The sequence below is a fragment of the Pipistrellus hanaki genome (genome assembly GCF_964339955.1).
Source record: "Pipistrellus hanaki genome assembly, chromosome: 10".
In the NCBI taxonomy this organism is placed as follows: domain Eukaryota; kingdom Metazoa; phylum Chordata; class Mammalia; order Chiroptera; family Vespertilionidae; genus Pipistrellus; species Pipistrellus hanaki.
The window spans coordinates 5,699,507-5,718,918 of NC_140512.1; the positions used below are offsets into that span (position 1 = coordinate 5,699,507).

At 45.4% G+C, this 19,412-nt stretch overlaps 2 protein-coding genes across 2 annotated transcripts in view; one reads left to right on the top strand and one right to left on the bottom strand.

Annotated features, from left to right (window-relative positions):
* Positions 1-19,412, bottom strand: part of HNRNPA2B1 (heterogeneous nuclear ribonucleoprotein A2/B1) — a 473,571-nt gene that overhangs the window by 144,297 nt on the left and 309,862 nt on the right. The window lies entirely within an intron of this gene.
* On the top strand, positions 15,591-16,055 carry LOC311629271 (ubiquitin-conjugating enzyme E2 L3-like; the record flags this gene model as incomplete). Its single annotated transcript, XM_084897262.1, has 1 exon — positions 15,591-16,055. The coding sequence occupies one exon, from the start codon at positions 15,591-15,593 to the stop codon at positions 16,053-16,055; it is 465 nt and encodes a 154-aa protein (XP_084753388.1).

Here is a 19,412-nt window from a genome sequence, read left to right on the forward strand (position 1 = left end):
CTGAACCTCCTTCTTCTAACTAGCTCTGAGGGTAGGCAGCTCTTCTCTGTGCTGCCACCAGATACACTCCTACTTCATTACCTTATTATAACTGAATATTTACTTACCTGCCAGCAGGTAAATGGAGGCATTAGACTCTAAACTCCACCAGGAGAGGGCCCTTCTATAGCTTGTTTATCCCCTGAACACACCACAATCTCTGGCTCCTAAGAGGTGCTTGCTAAATATCTGTGGAATGGGATTGAATTGAATGCAAGTTAGAAAAAGATAAGTTCCATAAGACAGTTAAAAAAAAAAAATCAAAGAGCTGCTCCTGTTCAAAAGAGAGAACCACGCATCTGGCTCAAGGGGCATAGGGAGAGGGGGGAAGCTTTCCTGGAGCATTTGATGTGGACTTTAAAGGGAGGGTAGAGTTTCAGTAAGCAGGAATTCCGCGATGGCCTCGCAGGCCGGGGAACAGCATCTGTAAATGCTCAGAGGTGGAAAAGCAGAGATGCATTGGAGGAGTACCTCGTATTATTCTTATCTTGTGCTTAGAGTGTGAAGGGAGGGGTAAGACACAGGAAAGGAAAGGGAGGTTGTCGTGATTCTGGAAAGGGCTTTGATTCTCAGACTGGGACGTTTTAATTTAATTCTGTGGGAAACAGGGAGCTAGGGGAGGTCTGGGTACCAGGAAGATCAATCTGCCAAGAAGGGAGGGGATGGAAAGTGCGTGGGTGAGAGCCAGAAAGAGGAGAGACCTCTAGCAAGGCCTGATATCAATGCAGGTGAATGGCCACAGGGTCTTAACTGAGGCAGCCTATGTGAGGAGGGACAGGCCAGGAGGAGATGAGGATATTGGACCCACAGCTCCTGCTAACTGGTCAGATTTGGAGGAACGATGGCCAGAGAGGAGTGCAAGGGGAGAGACAATATGTCGCTGCCGTTCACAGCAAGAGGGACTTTCGGAGGAAGCATTGGTTTGGTGATTGAGGGGAAGGTGAAAAAAAATGAGTTTGAGGAATTTTGAGCTAAAAGTACTTGAAAGAGGCAGGGCCAGGGGTTGGGAAGATGGGAAGGGCTACTGGGCCCTGGCCTTGCATTCATGAAATTTCTCAAATTGAGACTCTTAACAATGCCTCTAAATGAGTTTACATAGAAGGTTCTTGAATTTATGTTGAAAATTTGTTAAACTTGCAAAATGCACCACAATTTTGCAGCCCTGTTGAGGATATTTATTGACAGTCCTAATATACATGGAGACCTTTTAAAGAAATAGAGCATTTTAGATCCAGAGGCATGGAAGGATGCAACAGACTAACAAATCTCAGAGGGAAGAGGCGGGGGCAGAGTGGAGGGGGAAATTAACCAAAGACCTTGTGTGCATGTGCATAACCCATGGAAATAGACAACAGTGTGGTGAAGTCCTGGAGAGTGGGGTCTAGGAGGCCAAAGAGGGGGAAATAGGAGACAGCTGTAATACTTTCAATAATAAAGATGAAAAAAGTAGAAGCATCTTTCAATAGCTCTTACTAGGGGTCCCCTCATCTTCTGGATTTACCTTCAATGGTGTCTGTGCCTGCCTCCCCCCATCCCCCCACTGCCTAAGGGATGGAGTGGGATTGGAACCCCAGTAGCTAGCCTGACCCTGGCAGAGGGAAGGCAACTCAGTAAATAAACGTTTGGGAAGGGATGGTGAGGAAAAAGGAAGTCGGCTCTATTGAAGCAATAACCACAGACATCAAAGTGAAGAAAGACTATAGGAGGCAGAAAAGGGTCTTCCTTTCACAAAGGGCAGCCAAAACCACACAGCATTTCTTAGCTCACCCAACACATGGCAGCTCTCCACTGTGAGCCAGGCGCCATCTTCTGTGTGAAGCTTCCTACGTCATCACAGACGTCCCATCCAACTCCTCGTCATCGGGAGGCGGGGCAACAAGATGGGCAAGATCAGAGCTGCCACCCCAGGTCTTCTCAACACCTTGAACCCCCTTTTTGAGCTCCTGCTCCCAAGAAGCTCTCTGGCCACCTCTTCGATTCCTCTCGCCTTTGGCTCCTGAGTGAGACAGATGAAAAGAGATGGAGTCAAGATGTGGGAGATGGAAGCAGATTTGAAGATGAGGGGGGAAAAGTGACCCTGGCTTTTCTTCCTCCCCATTAAACTCTGCACAGACCGCTTCAAGAAGAAAAAAAAATAACGCATAGCCCAATTATTATAAGAATGTGCTTCTGTTTTACTTTCCAAAACCGACTTTGATGACCTTAATTTTACCTGTGCTAGGGCATAAATTTTCACTGAGATCTTTATCTCACCCTGACACCAATTAGCACGTGAGCTTCAGCAGAAGAATCTGCGGCAATTGACTGCACACCTTCCAAGAATAGGAAGCGCTAATCGCAATGAAGACTGCCTCCGAACCAATTGAACAGGTGTGCATTTCCATAAAGCCTGCACAGCGGGGCCACACTGTGGTGCTGGCTCCTTTTGCTTGGGAACTGAATTAGTAATCTTCACGTGCCCTGTCCCAGTGATTGAAATAAATTACTCTGTTAAATTGCGGAGCAGGTTGACCCATCTGTTGGCCCATGAATGTTCAGATTCTCAGAGGGTTTATTATTCCAAATAATGACTGCCATATGCAGCGGTAAACAGTTCCTTTAAAACTGACTGAAGGATTTGGTGTGACTTTTGAAAGCAATTTATAAAGCTATTCGTGTTCCCCCTAAAGGATCTGCCCTTCAACTAACTTCCAGAAAAGTTGTCTTGATCGGTTAATCCTGGCCGAGAAGCCTTGTTCTCTTTGGAGAGGAAAGAGGAAGGGGAGAGCAGAAACATGTGTTCCTGGAGGACCTACTGTGTGCCAGGAGCTGGCACGTATGTCAGTTAGCATGGCTCCCTGGAACCTCACACCAGCCCTGAGTGGTGGATATCAATATCCCAGAGGAAATGGGGGGTCGGAGAGGGTAAGCGATCCATCCAAAGACAAATGCAAAGTTGGGGACTGGCACTTAAGCCCAGCCCACTCGCTTCAAGACACAGAGTGCTATTTCCACCAGGTCTGAGCATCGGATGGGAAGTGTGTGCACGGGGCAGAGCGGTGAGGGCGCACTCACAAATCAGACCCCAGGGAGAAAGAAAGTAAAAGCCTATTCATGCCACGGTTCTGATTCTGCAGACAGCGCCGTTCTGACAATGCTTGTCCCCTCGCCTCTTTCTGACCTCCTGTGGGGGGGAAAGGGCAGGGCTCTAAACTCCCATTGGCAAGGATTGAAAAGACGAAAACCTGTGGGTCCTCTTCCCATGCGTGGCCTCCTTCCTTCGGATCATCCTCGTTTCCAAATCCGGGGGTGGGGGTAGGGGGGGTGGAGCATGCATGCTAGGCGCACACAAGGCCCATAAACTGCCCCGACCACAGACCGGCCATGATTTGTTCATGATGTTACCGTTGACTCGCTGTGGCTAGATTACAGATGTGAAATTGCTGATGGATGGCCCGAAGCCAGCACATGGCCGGCTCTCCTGGTATTCAACTGCAGTATTAATCATGTGCGGAAAGGTATTTTCCCCCCTCCGTGAAAAATGAAATGGCTAATATACAGCGTGGAATGAGTGCCTTGGAACAGTTCCTTTCTTAACGGGAAAAGAATAAAGCTATTAAAAGAATAAACTCCTGTATTTGCCATGATGACAGTGGGGTTTTTTTTTCTGACGCGCTAAATGAATAAGCTCAGTCTCCTTTGATTTATGCCCGTGTGAAGAGCCGTTCAAAGCTTCAAAAGGCAAAGAGAGAGCATTTGGAGATGCCGAGACGGTCTCCGCTCCCTTTGTTTGAAGAGAGTGAGATGCTGAGATTGGCCAAAGGCAAGTGTTTGACAGGCAGAGACCTGAAGAGGCGGCACCGAAGGGCTCGGCAACTGAGGGGACAAGGGGTACCTCAGAGAGGCTGCCAAAACCTTTGGATGAGGAGGTTTGCCCTCCTTTCAACACCCCCCAGGCACCTCTACCTGGGCCACAGCCCAGCGGGGACTCTGTTGTTGGTCTCCTCCCAAGAGCTGCGGGAAGCAAACCTGTTCTTTGCTGTCGGCTTCAGTCCTGGGAGTGGGCTGGACATTAGGCTTGTTCTTCACCTCCACCGAAGATGGGACTAGAGAAAACAAAGCCCACAGTAAGGCTTACTATATAAAAATTAATTATTGATGGGGAGTATATTTTACATCAGAAAAGATCACCCAGGTAATGTCCATTGGGGGAGGGGGATTTGTTTGGATTATGCATTTTTATTTTGATCACCAGCAATGTGCATGCAATCAGAAAAGCATAAAACATCAGACAAAGCTCAGATCCAGAAAAACCCAGACCCAGACATATCCTACGAAAAAACCAGCCAGGACTCTTCAAAAGTCTTGAAAGACAAAGGCGGACTGAGGAAGGGCCGCAGGCTGGGGGCAGTGACAAGAGATGATAAATGGCACCTGCAGGGTGAGGTTGTAGATCGCCTGGACCAGACCGAAGGGCATTGGCACAACAGAAATGGAAGTTAATTAATAGTGGTTTATAGTTCATCTGCAAATGGTTAATAATGTTCTATCCGTGTCAATGGCCTGGTTTTAGATTATCTTACTAAAGTTATGTAAGGTGATTTGGAGAAATCTTTGTACTGTTTTTGCAAGTTTAGGGGAAAGTTTTTCAAAAGGCCTGCAATTAAAAGCAGCTCTTGGCCGCCTGTTCCTCCACTCCAGGCCTGTTCCCCAGGAGCAAGCACTTTCAGCTCTTTCAGCTGTTTCTTCAAGTAGTTACCCATGTAGCACTCAAACTATGCTCACAATAATGCGCCTCGATTAACTCATTTTAGACACTAACTACCAAGTTCCTGCCACGAGAATCTAGTTCACTCTCAGCCCCCACTGCTCCTCTTTATTTTTTTTTAACATTTTCATTTTTAAAATTATTTTAGACTTTGAAAAAGTTGAAAGTACCATATAAATTCTCATACACCATCCAGTTTCCTTTTTTCTTTAGAAGCACATTACTAAATCCAGATTACATTCAAAGGGAGAAGAATTAAACCTGATTCCTAGAAAAAGGCATATCAGAGCATTTGCAGACACATTTTAAAACCACCTCAGAAATGAACATTTTGAGGAAGATACTGGAGGCGAGGCAGGTATCTCTTTCAAGTTTTGCCCATTTTCTCCAGCATTCCTCCGTGGGTCTGCCTGCTGCAATTACTACTGTGGTGTTCTAATGGTGATTTTTTTTTTCATTCCCCTTATTGCTGCTATGTGTGTTGGTTGGAATTCCTCTCTGAGGAAGAGTTATCCCTTCCTCCTCATGTATTTATCAATTTAATTATGTATTTATATCAGTGTGAATTCGTGGATATTTATTTTATTTTTGGTCTATAAGTCAATAATATTATTTTGCTACTCCAATTTTCAGCTTCAGTCATTGAAAACTCTTTCAGGTTAGAGCTCATATTCTTTCTTTCTTTCTCCCTCTCTCCCTCCCTCCCTTTCTCCCTTCCTTCTTCCCTCCCTCCTTCTCTCTCTCTCTCTCTCTCTCTCTCTCTCTCTCTCTCTCTCTCTCTCTCTCTCCCCCCCTCCCTCCATCCCTCCCTCCCTCTTTCTTTCTTTCTTTCTCATTACTTTTCATTCTGGCACCGCTCCAGATGCTCCAGACTCCTTTTAGACTTTCACTGCTGCAGCTCTAGAATTAGCAATATTCCCCAGGACACCTGGCTCCTTTTCTTGGGGCGTGGTATTTAGAAACCACAATATGGAGCTAGATGTGTTCATTGCTGAAGGCTGTTGCTGTTCGAAGGCCCTCAGAGCTTGTATATGTATGTATGTACACTAAGCCATGTGTACATGCCTGTATATATTTATTTCTGTATCTGTTAGTCTGTGTACGTATAAAAAATAAAGTGACTTCCTATTGTTTGACTATAACTTCTTTCTTCCACAGGGAGAAATCTAGTTCTCATTATCTACAATCACTCCTTGCTGTTGTTGACCTCAATACTGAAGAACAAGAGCTGCAGTTACTTAAGCTCATTCTTTGTCAGGCATTCTACGTGCTTTATCTCATAAAAGCGTCCATGGCAGATACTGTAATATTCCCAATTTACAGAGGAAAAAAAGAAAGTTTGGAGAGGTTAAATAACGTGCCCCAAATCCTACATTTTGCATGTGGCAGAGCTGGGATCAAACCAGGATAGGCTGAGTTCAGAGCCCTCAGCCGGAATCACCACAGCACTTGGTGAAGTTGCCAGTCGAATTCCTTCCTCAAGGACTTTGCTCTTTCCTCCCCTGTATCTTTCCATGGCTGCCTCCTTATCATTCGAGTCTCTGCCCAGCGTCACTTCCTCAGAGACGCCTTCCTGACCACTCCCCACCAGCCATTCTCTATCCCTGATCCTAACAGAGAGCCCTCATGCATGAATCACACCCAACATCCTCCTCCTTATGATCTGATTATGGTCAAGCCCCACAGCCAGAACTGGAGCTTCCTGAGAGCAGGAACCTGCTGTGTCTTGTTGGTCACGGTGACCCTCTGGGCCCACATTGTCTGGTACTGAGCCTCCCTAAATACTTGCTGATTTCCTGAATGACTACTGCAGGCTGATAAACCCTGTATGTTAAAGAGCACAATCCCTGGAAGGCCAGTTTTTAGAGAAGTGCCTGGTTGTGACTGATGGGTATCTCCAGACCCTTTAAACTCAATTCCCATATCAGTGCATCTTTGCCATTTCAAGCAAGAAAATTGATTTATATCTGGGCTGATTGAGTCAATTTTTTCAGGCAAAGAGGAAGGCTCAGTGACTTAATGTTAGTAGTGGGCTTTGTAATCTCTCCAACAAAGATACTCTGTTGAATAAAAGTAACTTCCATCCCTCTCTGATTGGAGCCATACAGACTCAGCTTCTACTAGACCAAAATGTCAATTGCTTCTGGTTTAAAGAGTGTTTCTAAACAGACAGCCCTAAGCTTTATATATCACTCAGGATAAAATCCGAGGGAAAAAATTTATGGCAGAGAACACTCTCTCTGGCCTTGGTCCAACATTTGATGGAGAGTATTAACAATATTGCTTAGACTTAAGTCTCTGGGTTCCCCCTGACGCTTGTCTGAATGAGCTTGATGTATGTGACAAGCATCTTGTTTTCGACCCCTTATAAGTGAGCTTATTGTCAGCATACCTGTTTTCCAGGTCTCCAACCAGACTGAGACCTCACACATCGCTGCCATGTTTGTTTCTTCAGAAAGCTTGGCGGTTCCGACCACATCACTTCCTCTCCATCCTCTCCAACTTGGCACTTTCTGGACCAGTCCCTTGGAACGACTCAGAGCTCACTCAGTTGAGATGTTGTTCTCTCTGTTTGGATCCATCTCCCTCTGCCTGGGTCTTACTCTTCATTCTTTTGAAAGACTTGAGTCTGTTGTCCCATCATCCATTGCGTTCACGCCCTCACACTTCCCAGGTTAAGTTGGGTGCTCCTCCTCTTAATTCTAAAAGAACTTTTTTCAAATCTTTCATGTTATTACTTGGTATTATTTACTGGACCATGGGCTCCTGGATTGTCCACCTTATTCATCTTGTACCCCTACTATTGTAAATCACTCTGACTGGAACATGGTTTCAATTGACATTCTAGAAAATGTTCGACTGTGGAGACAGTGAAGCGATCAGGGACTGCCAGGGACAGGGGTGGGGAGGAGAGGAGTAGGCGGAGCACAGAGGACGTTTAGGGCAGTGAAAATGCTTGGTATGACATCATGATGATGGACATGTGTCATGATACATTTGTCCAAACCCACAGAGTGTACTACACCAAGAGTGAACCTTCACGTAAACTATGGACTTGGGTGATGATGATCCACTCTGGTGGGGGGTGTCAATAACAAGGGAGGCCACCCAGGAGTCAGGAAGGTAGGAAATCTCGGAATCTTCCTCCTAATTTGCTGTGAGCCTGAAACTGCTCTAATAATAAGGTCTAAGAAAATTAAATGTAAAGTTCCTCAGTCACCACAGTCACATTTCAGGTGCACAGTAACCACATGCAGCTCCTACAGGGTGGAACAGATAGATGGTAACACATCCATCATTGCAGAGAGCTCCAGCATATAGAGCTGACATAAACATCATTAATGTTATTGTCAGCTGAACGTTGACTTAGGGATCCATGGTGGCAAGCATTCTAGATCACCATATTAGCACAGATCAGTACAGGAGCTGACGCAGAAGCCTCATCATGTCGGGAGTTATGAAAACTCTTCCCACATCTCGATGTGAAGGACTCTTGCCCAGCGCTGTGCACTGTAAAGAAAGATTCAGAATGCCACCTCCCAAGAGCATCTGACCGCGAGAACATGTCAGGAGCATGTCTGGGCACCGAATGAGCACTCAGAAAAACACCGAGGAAAAAGAGGTGGAAACTGCCCCTTTGGTCTGCAGGAAACAGAGCTCTATCTGAGGGCAAAGCACAGGGGAAAAGTCCAGTGACTCTCACACAAACAAGGGGCTACAGTGTGGTGCCTTAGTAGAGCTCAGTGGTTATTGCTCACAGTCTAGCCTCTTGGAAAGAAAGCTGAAGTCTCTATACAGCAGTCCCTGCTTATCTGTGGGGGATACATTTCAAGGTCCCCTGTGGATGCCTGAAACTGTGGACAATCCTAAACCCTATATAGCACCATGTTTTTTCCCTATCCGGTACATACATACCTATGATAACGTTCAATTTCTAAATTAAGCACTGTAAGAGATTAACAATAGTAATAAAAGAGAACAATATACTGTAAAACGAGCTATGTGAATGTGGGCTTTCTCCCTCTTTCTCATAATCCAGATGGATACTAAGCAACCAGCGGGCAGGTAGCACACGCAGGGTGGAGACACTGGACAAAGAGATGATTCATGGCTGGTGTGGGGCGGGGGTGGAGGGGGTTCGGAACAGGACAGAATGAGATTACATCATGCTACTCAGAATGGTGCGCAGCTTAAAACATGAATTATTTATTTCTGGAATTTTCCATTTAATATTTTCAGACCGTGGTTGACCGCTAGTAACTAAAACCATGGAAAGCGAAATTAACCATGTAGCTAAGGTGGGGGCCACCGTACCAAAATGGAAAAACAAGTTCATTCTTCCCCCGTGGTTAATAAGAAAGGTTTTCCAGATTAAGCAAAGCACACACCAGAGTGCTGTTTTCTCACTGCTCCAAGGGCAGCAGTGTCCCGGAGACGCAGGAGGACGAGCTGAATGGGGGCAAACGTGTCTCAGGACAGCAGGCTTTCTTCCAGCAGCGAGCTGGGGGCGAGAGAAGGAGCTCCTGGGACAACTGTCAGCACGGTAGCAGCTCGGTGGTTTCCTTCTCCTCTTCTGGGAGCTATTTTCTTCGCAAAGTGACTGCCATTTTAATGGGCTGCCATTCGCTCACTGAAGTCATCTGGGAATTCAGTCAGTGAACGAACCACAAGATAGGACCCGGTATAGTGTTTAGCATTCTGTCATTTAATAAAACGTTTTATAAGCTCCGTGCGTACCTATTAACCAGCAGCAGCCCTTCCCGGGGCCCGGCGGCCTGCCCTGTGGTCCACAATGCACTGGCTGCCGGGGGTGAGTTATAGGGGGATCCTTGCCCAAGTTCCCATTTGTCTTTATTATGGCACTCACATAGCAGATGATGAGTGATCAGTCACTGTTCAATTCCATTCCTGGGACTCTGACCAGGCTTGGCTTCTTATCATTCAGAATCTTCCTATCTTTCCAAGTCTCCTGGAGGGCTGTCTCCCATGGGAAAGGGAGGCCCTGAGCTTCTGATCCCAGGGAGGGATTTATTACCTGCTGGAGAGCAGCCATGTGTATGTGTGTGTGTGTGTGTGCGCGCGCGCTCATTGACAGAGCAGCTCCTAAATGCTGGTCCATGAACTGGCTCCATCAGAATCTCCCAGTGTAAGAATGGCACCATATGTCTGACCAATAGGGTCAGACCAAGCTTGGATTCAGCAACCTCCATACTTGGGTTCTGGCTAGGAAAGAATTCAAAGTCCAGACCCAAACCGTAAGAGGACATTTATTTGGTAAATTACAGAGACAGAAGAAGTAAGTCCTAGAAGAAATGGACTTAGGAAACGAGTTACGGATATAAAGGAAGAGCCCTTGGAGCTTGAGAGTAAGGAAGGTAATAGTAATGGAGGGAGGGAGGGAAAGGAGGGCAGAGGAGGAAGGCCAGGAAAGGGACCTGTTCTCTGAAAGGAGAGTGCACCAGGTCCTCCATCTAAGGGTTTTAAGGGCGGAGGTTGTAGGGGAGGTGTGAGAAGATCTCAATAGAATATTCAGCAGTTCATCAGGTGTGTTAATTCAGGGCTGTGGTCTCTACTGATTAATGAGCCTGCACCAGGGCAGGGGGATCAGCCTGCACCAGGGCAGGGGGGTGGGAGGTTAGGGGTGCATTATTCAATGCAGCTGGTCCGGACATCAGCCGTGGCTGCTTTATTGCTTATCTGGGCCTGGAGCTGAAACTGAGGCATAGATGTCATGGAGGAAAGGTCAGGGGTTCCAACCACTTGACCAGCGATATGCTAGGAGAGGGAAAGTCACCCTAGGGTGAGATCCCACCCTACAATTGCTTGTCCATTGCTAGGTCCATGGGGCTTTCCATCCTGATGACCTTCTCTCCCTGGCCCATCATGCTTGCTCTGCTCATCTCTAACTACTCACAGTAGGATGGATAATAAAAAGGGGCCTTCTAGGCCCCAGACCAGATCCAGCAAGTCATCCCAATGTAAAGGTCCGAAATCCTTTGACAGCCACAGCCCTGACTTGTTCTGATACACAGCCAGGATGGGAGGCACTTGGAGAACAGAGCACTCACTGGATCGAAAGGTGTGCACTGTGTCCTGATAGCAGAGTGATTGGCTTTAAACAGGGAAACCAAAAATACAACCTAACGCGGAACGCATGCTGGAGCCTAACCACCGGTCTAAGAAGTGTTGATCACAAAGGTACAAAAGTGGAGGCTGCCACACGGCCTATTACCACACTCAGAGAATTCAAAACAAAAACAAAAACAAAAACAAAAACACCGCTGATCAACAAGCCTTGTTTTCTTGAATTGTGACACTGTTTTTGAGCACCTTTGCCTCATTTCATCTTCAGTTCCTACAACTGTGGGAGACGGACCTGGGTTCCAAATAGAGCATGACTCCGCCATGGGAGGAAATGGGCTGGCGGTGTCCAAAGCTCAGAAACCAGCCACATCAACTGTGTGCCGTCAAGCCTGGTCCTCCTTCACCTGCAGCAATCCCACGATCCACATGGCCTCCAGCTGCCTGCGTTCAGGCCTTGTGCTCAGTGTTTTGCCAGTGTTATCACATTTGTTCTTCACAAATGCCTCCTAAGCTGGGTATGAATATTATCCCCATTTTAATGATGGGGGAAATGAGGCTTGGGGGTGTTCAATCATTTGCCAGAGTTGTAGCCCCAACGTTTTAGTTATCCTGTGCTTCTCCATTCGGACAATACCATCTGGAGCCCTGTGGGCTGCCAAGAGCCCTTCCCTAGTAATGGGAGCAGCCAAGAAAGGAGAAAAGAACATCATCAGCAGCAAAAATCGTCTTCCCCCATAAACCAAAAACCCTCCAACAAAACCAAGCCAGCTTTGATGGTCAAAAATACAATAATACTTGTTTAGAACATGAAATGTGACAGCTGCTTAGCCCAGTAGATTTAGATGAGTTTTGCAGTCCTCCTATGACCTGCTCCAGCCCCCTTGACAGAAACAAGGTCAGAATAAATATGAAAATAAAAATATCTTTGCTTTTCCTTAATCAACAATCAGACTTTTTTTTTCCTAGAGGTTGTCTTCCCTGAAAGCTAAGCCCTCCCAGGGAACGTCGCACGGCTTGGCTCCCTTCACAAAAGGCCATTGATGATTGGGGTCCCAGCCCCCTGCATTCCTTGGGCGGCTTTTTCTGCAGGGAGTCCCACCCACACTTGAGCTCTCTCTCAAGTTCTCCCTCCTAGATCCCGTGTCTCAGAGAAGATCGACATTCAACAGGAGGCGAATTTGAGTCCATCGGGGTTTCTAAGAAGCCAGCTATGACCCAGTGGCACATCAAAGAGCCTGACATTTGCCCTGCACAGACCCTTCATGCCCTCCTCTAAAGAGCATCCGCCCACTTTCTATAATGATTAGTATTGATACCTAGTGAGCAGTGACAATGTGCCTCAAACAATGAGGAACACAAAAGCGCCTTTACCTTCCACCCCTCGCCCAGTGTCTTGCAGATAAAAGTAATGGCTGCCATTCACTGAGCCCTTACCATGGCCCAGATCCTGGCATTTAACCAACTGACATTCACTCTTCACAACAACTTGAATCGGTGGGAAGACACAGGTTTCCCCATTTTACTGACTGGAAAACTGATGCTCAGAACCTTACCCAGCTAGGAAATGGATGCCAGCAGATTCCAACCCCTAGCTCTTAACTAGCATACCACAGCCCCCACCCCACCCCCCACTTAGTAACTGTTGTTTTGAATGTCACACATTTTCTATTCGTTATCTCCCATCTTGTTTGAGCTGAATTAATAAATATTTTTTAAGAAGAGGCAACAAGAATTCTAAAGATTGTGCTGATAGAATATCGCTTGTTTTGCCTTTAGGCAGGCTTTGCAAACACTATAGAAAGGGAGACAGACAAGGCAGGGAGTGGCAGGAAATACCAACAAAAATGCAGGTCTCATCTTTCAAAGGCATAGTCATAACTATTCCAAAAAAGTGCAATGAAATAATTGGAAAGCATGCAGATTGGATTCTCGGGATTTTTATTTTCTTCTACTTATTGTCTACAATTGGCTTCCAACCCGACATATTCCCAGGTCTGGGTCAAAATGAGAAAAAGAAAAAATTGCAATGATTGTTACGCAGCAAATTTATTCACCTTAAGTGGCTATTCTTTGTTATGAGAATTGTTTCTCAATAGTTTTAGTATTATGATATCCTTTCTTCTAAGAAGTGATGTCGATAGAAAATGTTCATTTTCTTTCCCTCTTTTTTAAATTTGTCTTTATTTTACTAAATAAATAGTTGCTCACCTTATATCAGTTTTTTCAAAAGAAAGTTTTAATTTGACTCATACAAAAAAATCTTGAGATAATTATTTCTGAATTTTTCTGACTAGTATAAATTCTTTTGTAAAACCTAGCAAAAATTTATTTTGAAAGAAATACATAAGTTTTAGGAGAAACACATATACATACCTATCCTCCTTAGTATAATTTTATTTTTAAGTTTTTCTAATTCTTTTTTTTTTTAATTATTTCTAATTCTTTTTTTCACTTATCATCACTGAAGGAAGAGTGTAGAAAAGCAAGAAGGTTTCTTGGCAATGTTGAGAGATTTTAGTAACAAAGGAATAATTAGATGCATTAGTGAATAAAGTGAAATTTAACAAAATATTTTTAAATTGATTTTTATGAAGCCACAAGAAATCATTTTTTGTTGGACAACAAAAGGTATTTTTGTCTATTGCAGAAGGAAAACTTTCAAAAATTTCTCAAAGTTTAGGCTGCAGCAAATGTTGATAAATATCTGATCACAAAAAAAAAAAAAAAATTTTTTTGAGCAAATTATCTGACCTCATAGCATGATACTCAAGAAACAAAACCTCTACTGTGAAATAGACTCTGTTTCAAAAGCAGACTGAGGGGGGGTGGGGGATTGAAAATGCAGTTTAGGCTTAGACTAAATTTACATGCTAATAAGAACTTCCAAATAAAAGCTGCTTCACAATGGATACTAACCAGTTAGCAGATTAACAAGATTCAGACCAGAATAGGAATTAGACATGTGTGTCCTATGACCATATGTCTGGAGAGTTAGCCTGTCCTGGAGGTGTTGGGGGGACAATATAGTTAAGAATCCCGGATAAATCAAAATATTGCATAATCTAGCAGCCTTCATACAAGGAAAATGCAAAGTTTATGTGTAACTTCTTGCAACTCTTTTCAGTGCTGGAAAAATGTTGTATCTTTCAAAATGTTGTGTTCCTTCCCTCTCCTACAGTCTCCAGAATCTGAGACAAGGTGGCAAAGCAAAGAACACAGGTTTTAGAGCCACACAGTCTAATCTATAGACCCTAACCACAAGTAGTATTCCAACTTGAAATTCAGTTATATGAACCACATTTCAAGTGCTGGCTACCATGCTGAACAGCACAGACACAGAACATTTCCGTCTTTGAAGATGGGCCGGTTGGTCAGCTCTATTTTAGGGTCAAAGATCCCACTACCAAGAACTTGAGCTTCACTCAATTTCCTTATCTGCAAAATAATATCTATCTCATAGGAACATTAGGAGACTCCAATGCATTAAGAGATCTTTGTAACCTATAAAACAAATAAATATTAGCTATTTTGATGATGATGATGATGATGATGATGATGACGACGATGACGATAATGACAACAACAATGAATGACTTCTATACAGGAAAACTTCAGATAGTTAGAAATAATACAAAATCTCAGTCTTCACTCAGAGTGGACACATCCTAGTCATAAGGTGTTTCCTCCAATTGTATGCTCTCCCTTTTTTTCTCAAAAGTTTCTCCTTCTCTCCCTGACTGGGGACAAAGAACTAGACAACATATAAGTGAATTTGAAACCCATTTGAACTCTATATGCAACTATTACTAAGTCTTTTTAAAAACCACATCAGACAGAATTCATGTTTCATACCTAATTTAATGTTTCTCAAGCTAATGTCCCCAACATAAGGAGCCTTTCAAAATCTACAGGTAGGGAAGAGGGCAGATGGGGAGAGGGGCCCTTAGCAGGGGAGGTGGTGTTAGAATTATTGCCATTATTACAAAAGTCTTCCCAGAAGTTGTGTTTTCCCACCCAGGCGACATTTAAAGCATCGGTTTGGTCTGAAATTGTATTAGTTAAGTCTAATAATACTGTTTGGTATATGAAACTGCCATTTTTGTAGGTCAAAAATAAACACTGGCAATTGCTTACCTCAAATTGGCCTGTAGCATAGGGGCCAAGAGCTCAGGTTTTAGCTGACAGACTGGAGTTCAAATCTCACTCTGCCCCTTAGTAACTGTGTTTCTGGGAAATGAATAGAATAATGGGGAAAACAAATGCAACTTGCAGACCAAATCTTTCAAAAACACTGCATCCACGAGAAAAGAAAGTATTAAAGTGCTTTTGGGTGACAAAAAGGCTGAGAACCAGTAATCTATTCCTCAAGGTAGGGCTTTTAATTGACAATAATATACTACCCCCTTCAGGCAACATTCATCAAGTAGAAGAGAGAACAGAGTTCAGTAAGCCAAGGAGCTCTCCTAAAAAAAATAATAAAAATATAAATAAAAAGACCCCAGAAGCCCATGCCCTTCAGACCTTAGGTTTATGGTAACTAAGTCAATTGTGCATCAAAAGCTACCCTGAGCCGCCCCTCCCCCGCTCCCGGAAGTGCAGAGGCTGCACCCGGAAGTGAAGAGACCACTCCCGGAAGTTCCGGGGGGGGGGGGGGAAGGGTCTCCAGCCGCCCAGCCAGGATGCACCCTGGGAAAGCAGTGCCAGGCCCGCCAGGTCCGAGATGGCGGCCAGCAGGAGGCTGGTGAAGGAGCTGGAGGAGATCCGCAGGAGCGGGATGAAAACCTTCCGTAACATCCAGGTGGACGACGCCAACGTGCTGACCTGGCAGGGGCTCGTGGTGCCCGACAACCCTCCCTACGACCAGGGCGCCTTCCGCATCGAGATCAGCTTCCCCTCGGAGTACCCATTCAAGCCGCCCAAGGTCACGTTCAAAACCAAGATCTACCACCCCAACGTCGACGAGAAGGGCCAGGTCTGCCTGCCGGTCATCAGCGCCGAGCACTGGAAGCCCGCCACCAGCACCCACCAGGTGGTGCAGGCCCTCGTGGCGCTGGTGAACGACCCCCAGCCCGAGCACCCGCTCCGCGCCGACCTGGCCGAGGAGTTCTCGAAGGACCGCCAGAAATTCTGCGCCCACGCCGAGGAGTTCACCAGGAAGTATGGGGAGCAGCGGCCTGTGGACTGACACCTGCCGCGGGGGACCCCGCGAGGGTGACAGACACCCCAGCAGTGCAGACACCCCGCCAAGCAGGCCTCTGACCCGGGCCACCCCCTGGCGTTTGCTTGTGGCCGTTACGAACGTTCTACAGTTTTCTTAATCAAAAGTGATCTCAGGTAACCTGTAAAGAAAGGATTAAAAGTTAAAGATATTAAAAAAAAAAAAAAAAAAAAAAAAAAAAAAGCTACACTGATTGGGGGGGATGGAGGGGGAAAACACCAGCATTAACTGCAAACGCCAGAAACAGAGGTAAAAAAAACAGAATATGATAGAACTGTCAAGAGATTTTTGGTCTTGACCTTTTCAGTGGCCTGACAGCTTTGCCATATTACAGTAATGTTTAGTATCACCACTTGAGAAAACTAGAAACATGTAGTATCGTACGGTCAGGATATTTCTACTTAAAAAAAGAAAGAAAGAAAGAAAGAAATTATTGCACTCAAGCTGTGGTGCAGATAAAGGGCGGCCCAGTGCTCCAGGAACACCTGCCCATCGGAGCCACACAGAGACCCGGGAGCAGACACCAAGGACTGTCAGCACCAGAGAGGACCCAGACGCAGAGAACAGCAGCTAAGACGCAGAATCCAAACAATCGGAAGGAGAAGCTGGAGAAGCAAGAATCCTGAGAGCTGGTCAGAGGAGAGCAGACTGTCAGATGGGGGCTGATGGGGGCTGAAGATGAGTCCACAGACCTCAGCGAGCATGGTTACCTGCGGGCGAGCAGGACCCATTTAGAGTGACCAGAAAGGGGTGAACTTCTTTGTCCAGAAAACTCTCCCATATAGGATTCAGCAGGGGCCAGCGGTAACTGGGACAGTCTGATAGAAAGGACAGATCTGCGTTGTTCGGCTCAGCAGTAGCTTCGTGCCCAAGTGCAGGCACTGATTCCCTGAACTTTGGTTTCGTTATCTTTAAGACAAGAACATAATATGACTCTCGCAGTGTTGTGGTGAAGACCAGATGAGGACACACATACTGGAAAGTGCTGGGGTCAGTACCTGGTACTTAGTAGCTACTCAATAAAAGATCTGTCTCTTCTCTGTAGCGATGATGATTTATCTGGGTTTATTCTGTTACACTTGTACGTAATTGGTCATTCCCCTTTCCTATCTGCCAAACACATTCCTTCTTAGGAAGGCGGCTCTGTTTATTCTGCCAAAGCAACGGGAATAACAATCTCCACTTTGAGGATTCCTTAGAATGAATATCTGAGCCTTATTTGGGGTCTTAATGCTGTTAGTATCCTTCAGCAGAATGTCAACACTAGAAAGATTGCATTGTTAGCGGACAGTGCCCGTGGAAAAGGAATCCTCAGAGAGCAGGAGTCACCTCCCCCACACCTGCCAAGAAACAGAGAGCCCAAGCCCACAGCCTTCCAGCAGGAGCAGCTGTCCGGCCTCCACCCTCCAGCAGAGCCCGGATGGGTCCCCTCCCACCCCTGCTCTCTGGACTTATCAAGAGCAGACATCTGCAGCGAGGTCTTTGGGGGACCACCCAGAGGGCAGCCCGAGAACCCTGGGGCTCCCCGAGAATTTGCAGAAAGGTCAAGAGTCACTTGCTCTAACAGTTGACTGAAAGCATCTCGGAGAGACCCGAGGGAAAGGTCAGCTTAAGATAGTGACAGGGCACAGCTTGAGGGGGGAGAGGGGAGAGGACAGAATTTCTTTTTTTTAAGTAGCAAAAAGTACATCTGTTTCTGGCTCCGCGCAGGCTTTCGAGTCTGATTTTTATTTTGATGGCATTTCCTCGGCTTTTCCAATTCGCGTCTGAATCGCAGAATGTGTCCATTGTGCACTTCTGGGTGCGCGTCTCTGAGCCACGAAGCACAACGCTGCAAGTGCATTTTCTCACTTCATTAAGCATTACTTTAAAATGGCATCCAAATGTCCGCTCTCCCCGGCATGTCTGCAGGGGATCCTGTTACTTCTCCCCCCAGTGGGAACAGAAGGAGCGCCCGAGTCACAAGCTGTGATGTTTAATATTTTTCAATTTCGCATGTCTGCCTCTGCAGGCTGGTTACAGGGCCAGCCTGGCCCGTCGTGGCCATGTGTGAAAGGGTCCTCGGTGTCCCCAGGAGGTGCCCCCGGCCGTGCAGATCTGTCTAGGCTGCAGCCGCCCAAACTGGCCTGCACCCCGGGGAGCCCTTTGCACTTCGCTGGGCGAGGTGCTGACTCCACCTCCCACGGGCAGGCCAGGACGCATCCTGCTGACTTAAGAAGATGCCACGTAAATTAGAACTCATGTAACCATATGGTTCAAACCTGCGGGTCATATTTTATACACAAATGACTATGACAGGCGGTATTTTTGTGCTGACAAGTTGTATTTCATCCATGCTTACTTAGAATTCCATGCTATCATTAAAAGCTAAGCAGTAGAACTGTATCATATTTTTTATGCAAAAGTTTGATTGAGTTTCTTATTTAGGAAAAAAAAAAAAGGAAAAAGAAAAAGAAAAATTTACCCAGGCAGCTTTTGCTTCCTCCTTAACTCTTATTATCCAAGTGTTTGGTGCTTTGGTGGTTTCAGATATCCCAACAATAGGAGTTTGAAAAGACTTCTGGAACCCGTTTCCAGACTAACCCTCATTGAATGTGCTAAACAGCTATTTTATTGAAATCCCCAAAATAAAAAGTCTAATAGTTTACCTACCACCCAGTGCTGTGTGACCTCTGGATGTTCAAACACAGAACCTACTGACTCGACCTTCCTTGATTCCATGAGCTCATAGCAAACCAGGGCAATGGTGAGTAAGAGAGTCTCCAGTACAGTGATCAGTAATCTCCAAGGCCTCTAGGTTGAGAAAGAAAATAGTAAGATGCTGGCTGGAGCAGTCTTCAGCCTGCTTCTTAGAAAACAAACCTTGGAAAAATAGCTCTCAGGTTTACTAGAATTCTAATTAACCTCACAGCCAGCATCCTAGAGGCTCTGTGACTATATTAAGATTGCAAGAACTAAGAGACTTCAGCACAAATCTTGAACTGAAACGGAAATATATACTTGAGTGTATATTCAAAATGGTTCCTGTAAATATGTCTTCCCTCTTGGGAAAATGTCTTAGACCCCCAATTCATTCTCTGCTTTACCTTTGCAATCCAAAGTAGCCCTCTTTTCTGAATCAAAACTAGGCATGTGATTTGGGAGAGGATTTTTCTGATTTCTGCATGAATTGATAGAAAAATATTCTGACAAAGCTACCTATTATAGTCACATTTAGTTGCATATATAACAAATGCCCTTTCTTAAAAAGAATAAAATTTCTTTTAAGTCAGGACTACCTTGACCGCTCTGGGCACATGGTTGCCAAACCAGAACATCAGGAAG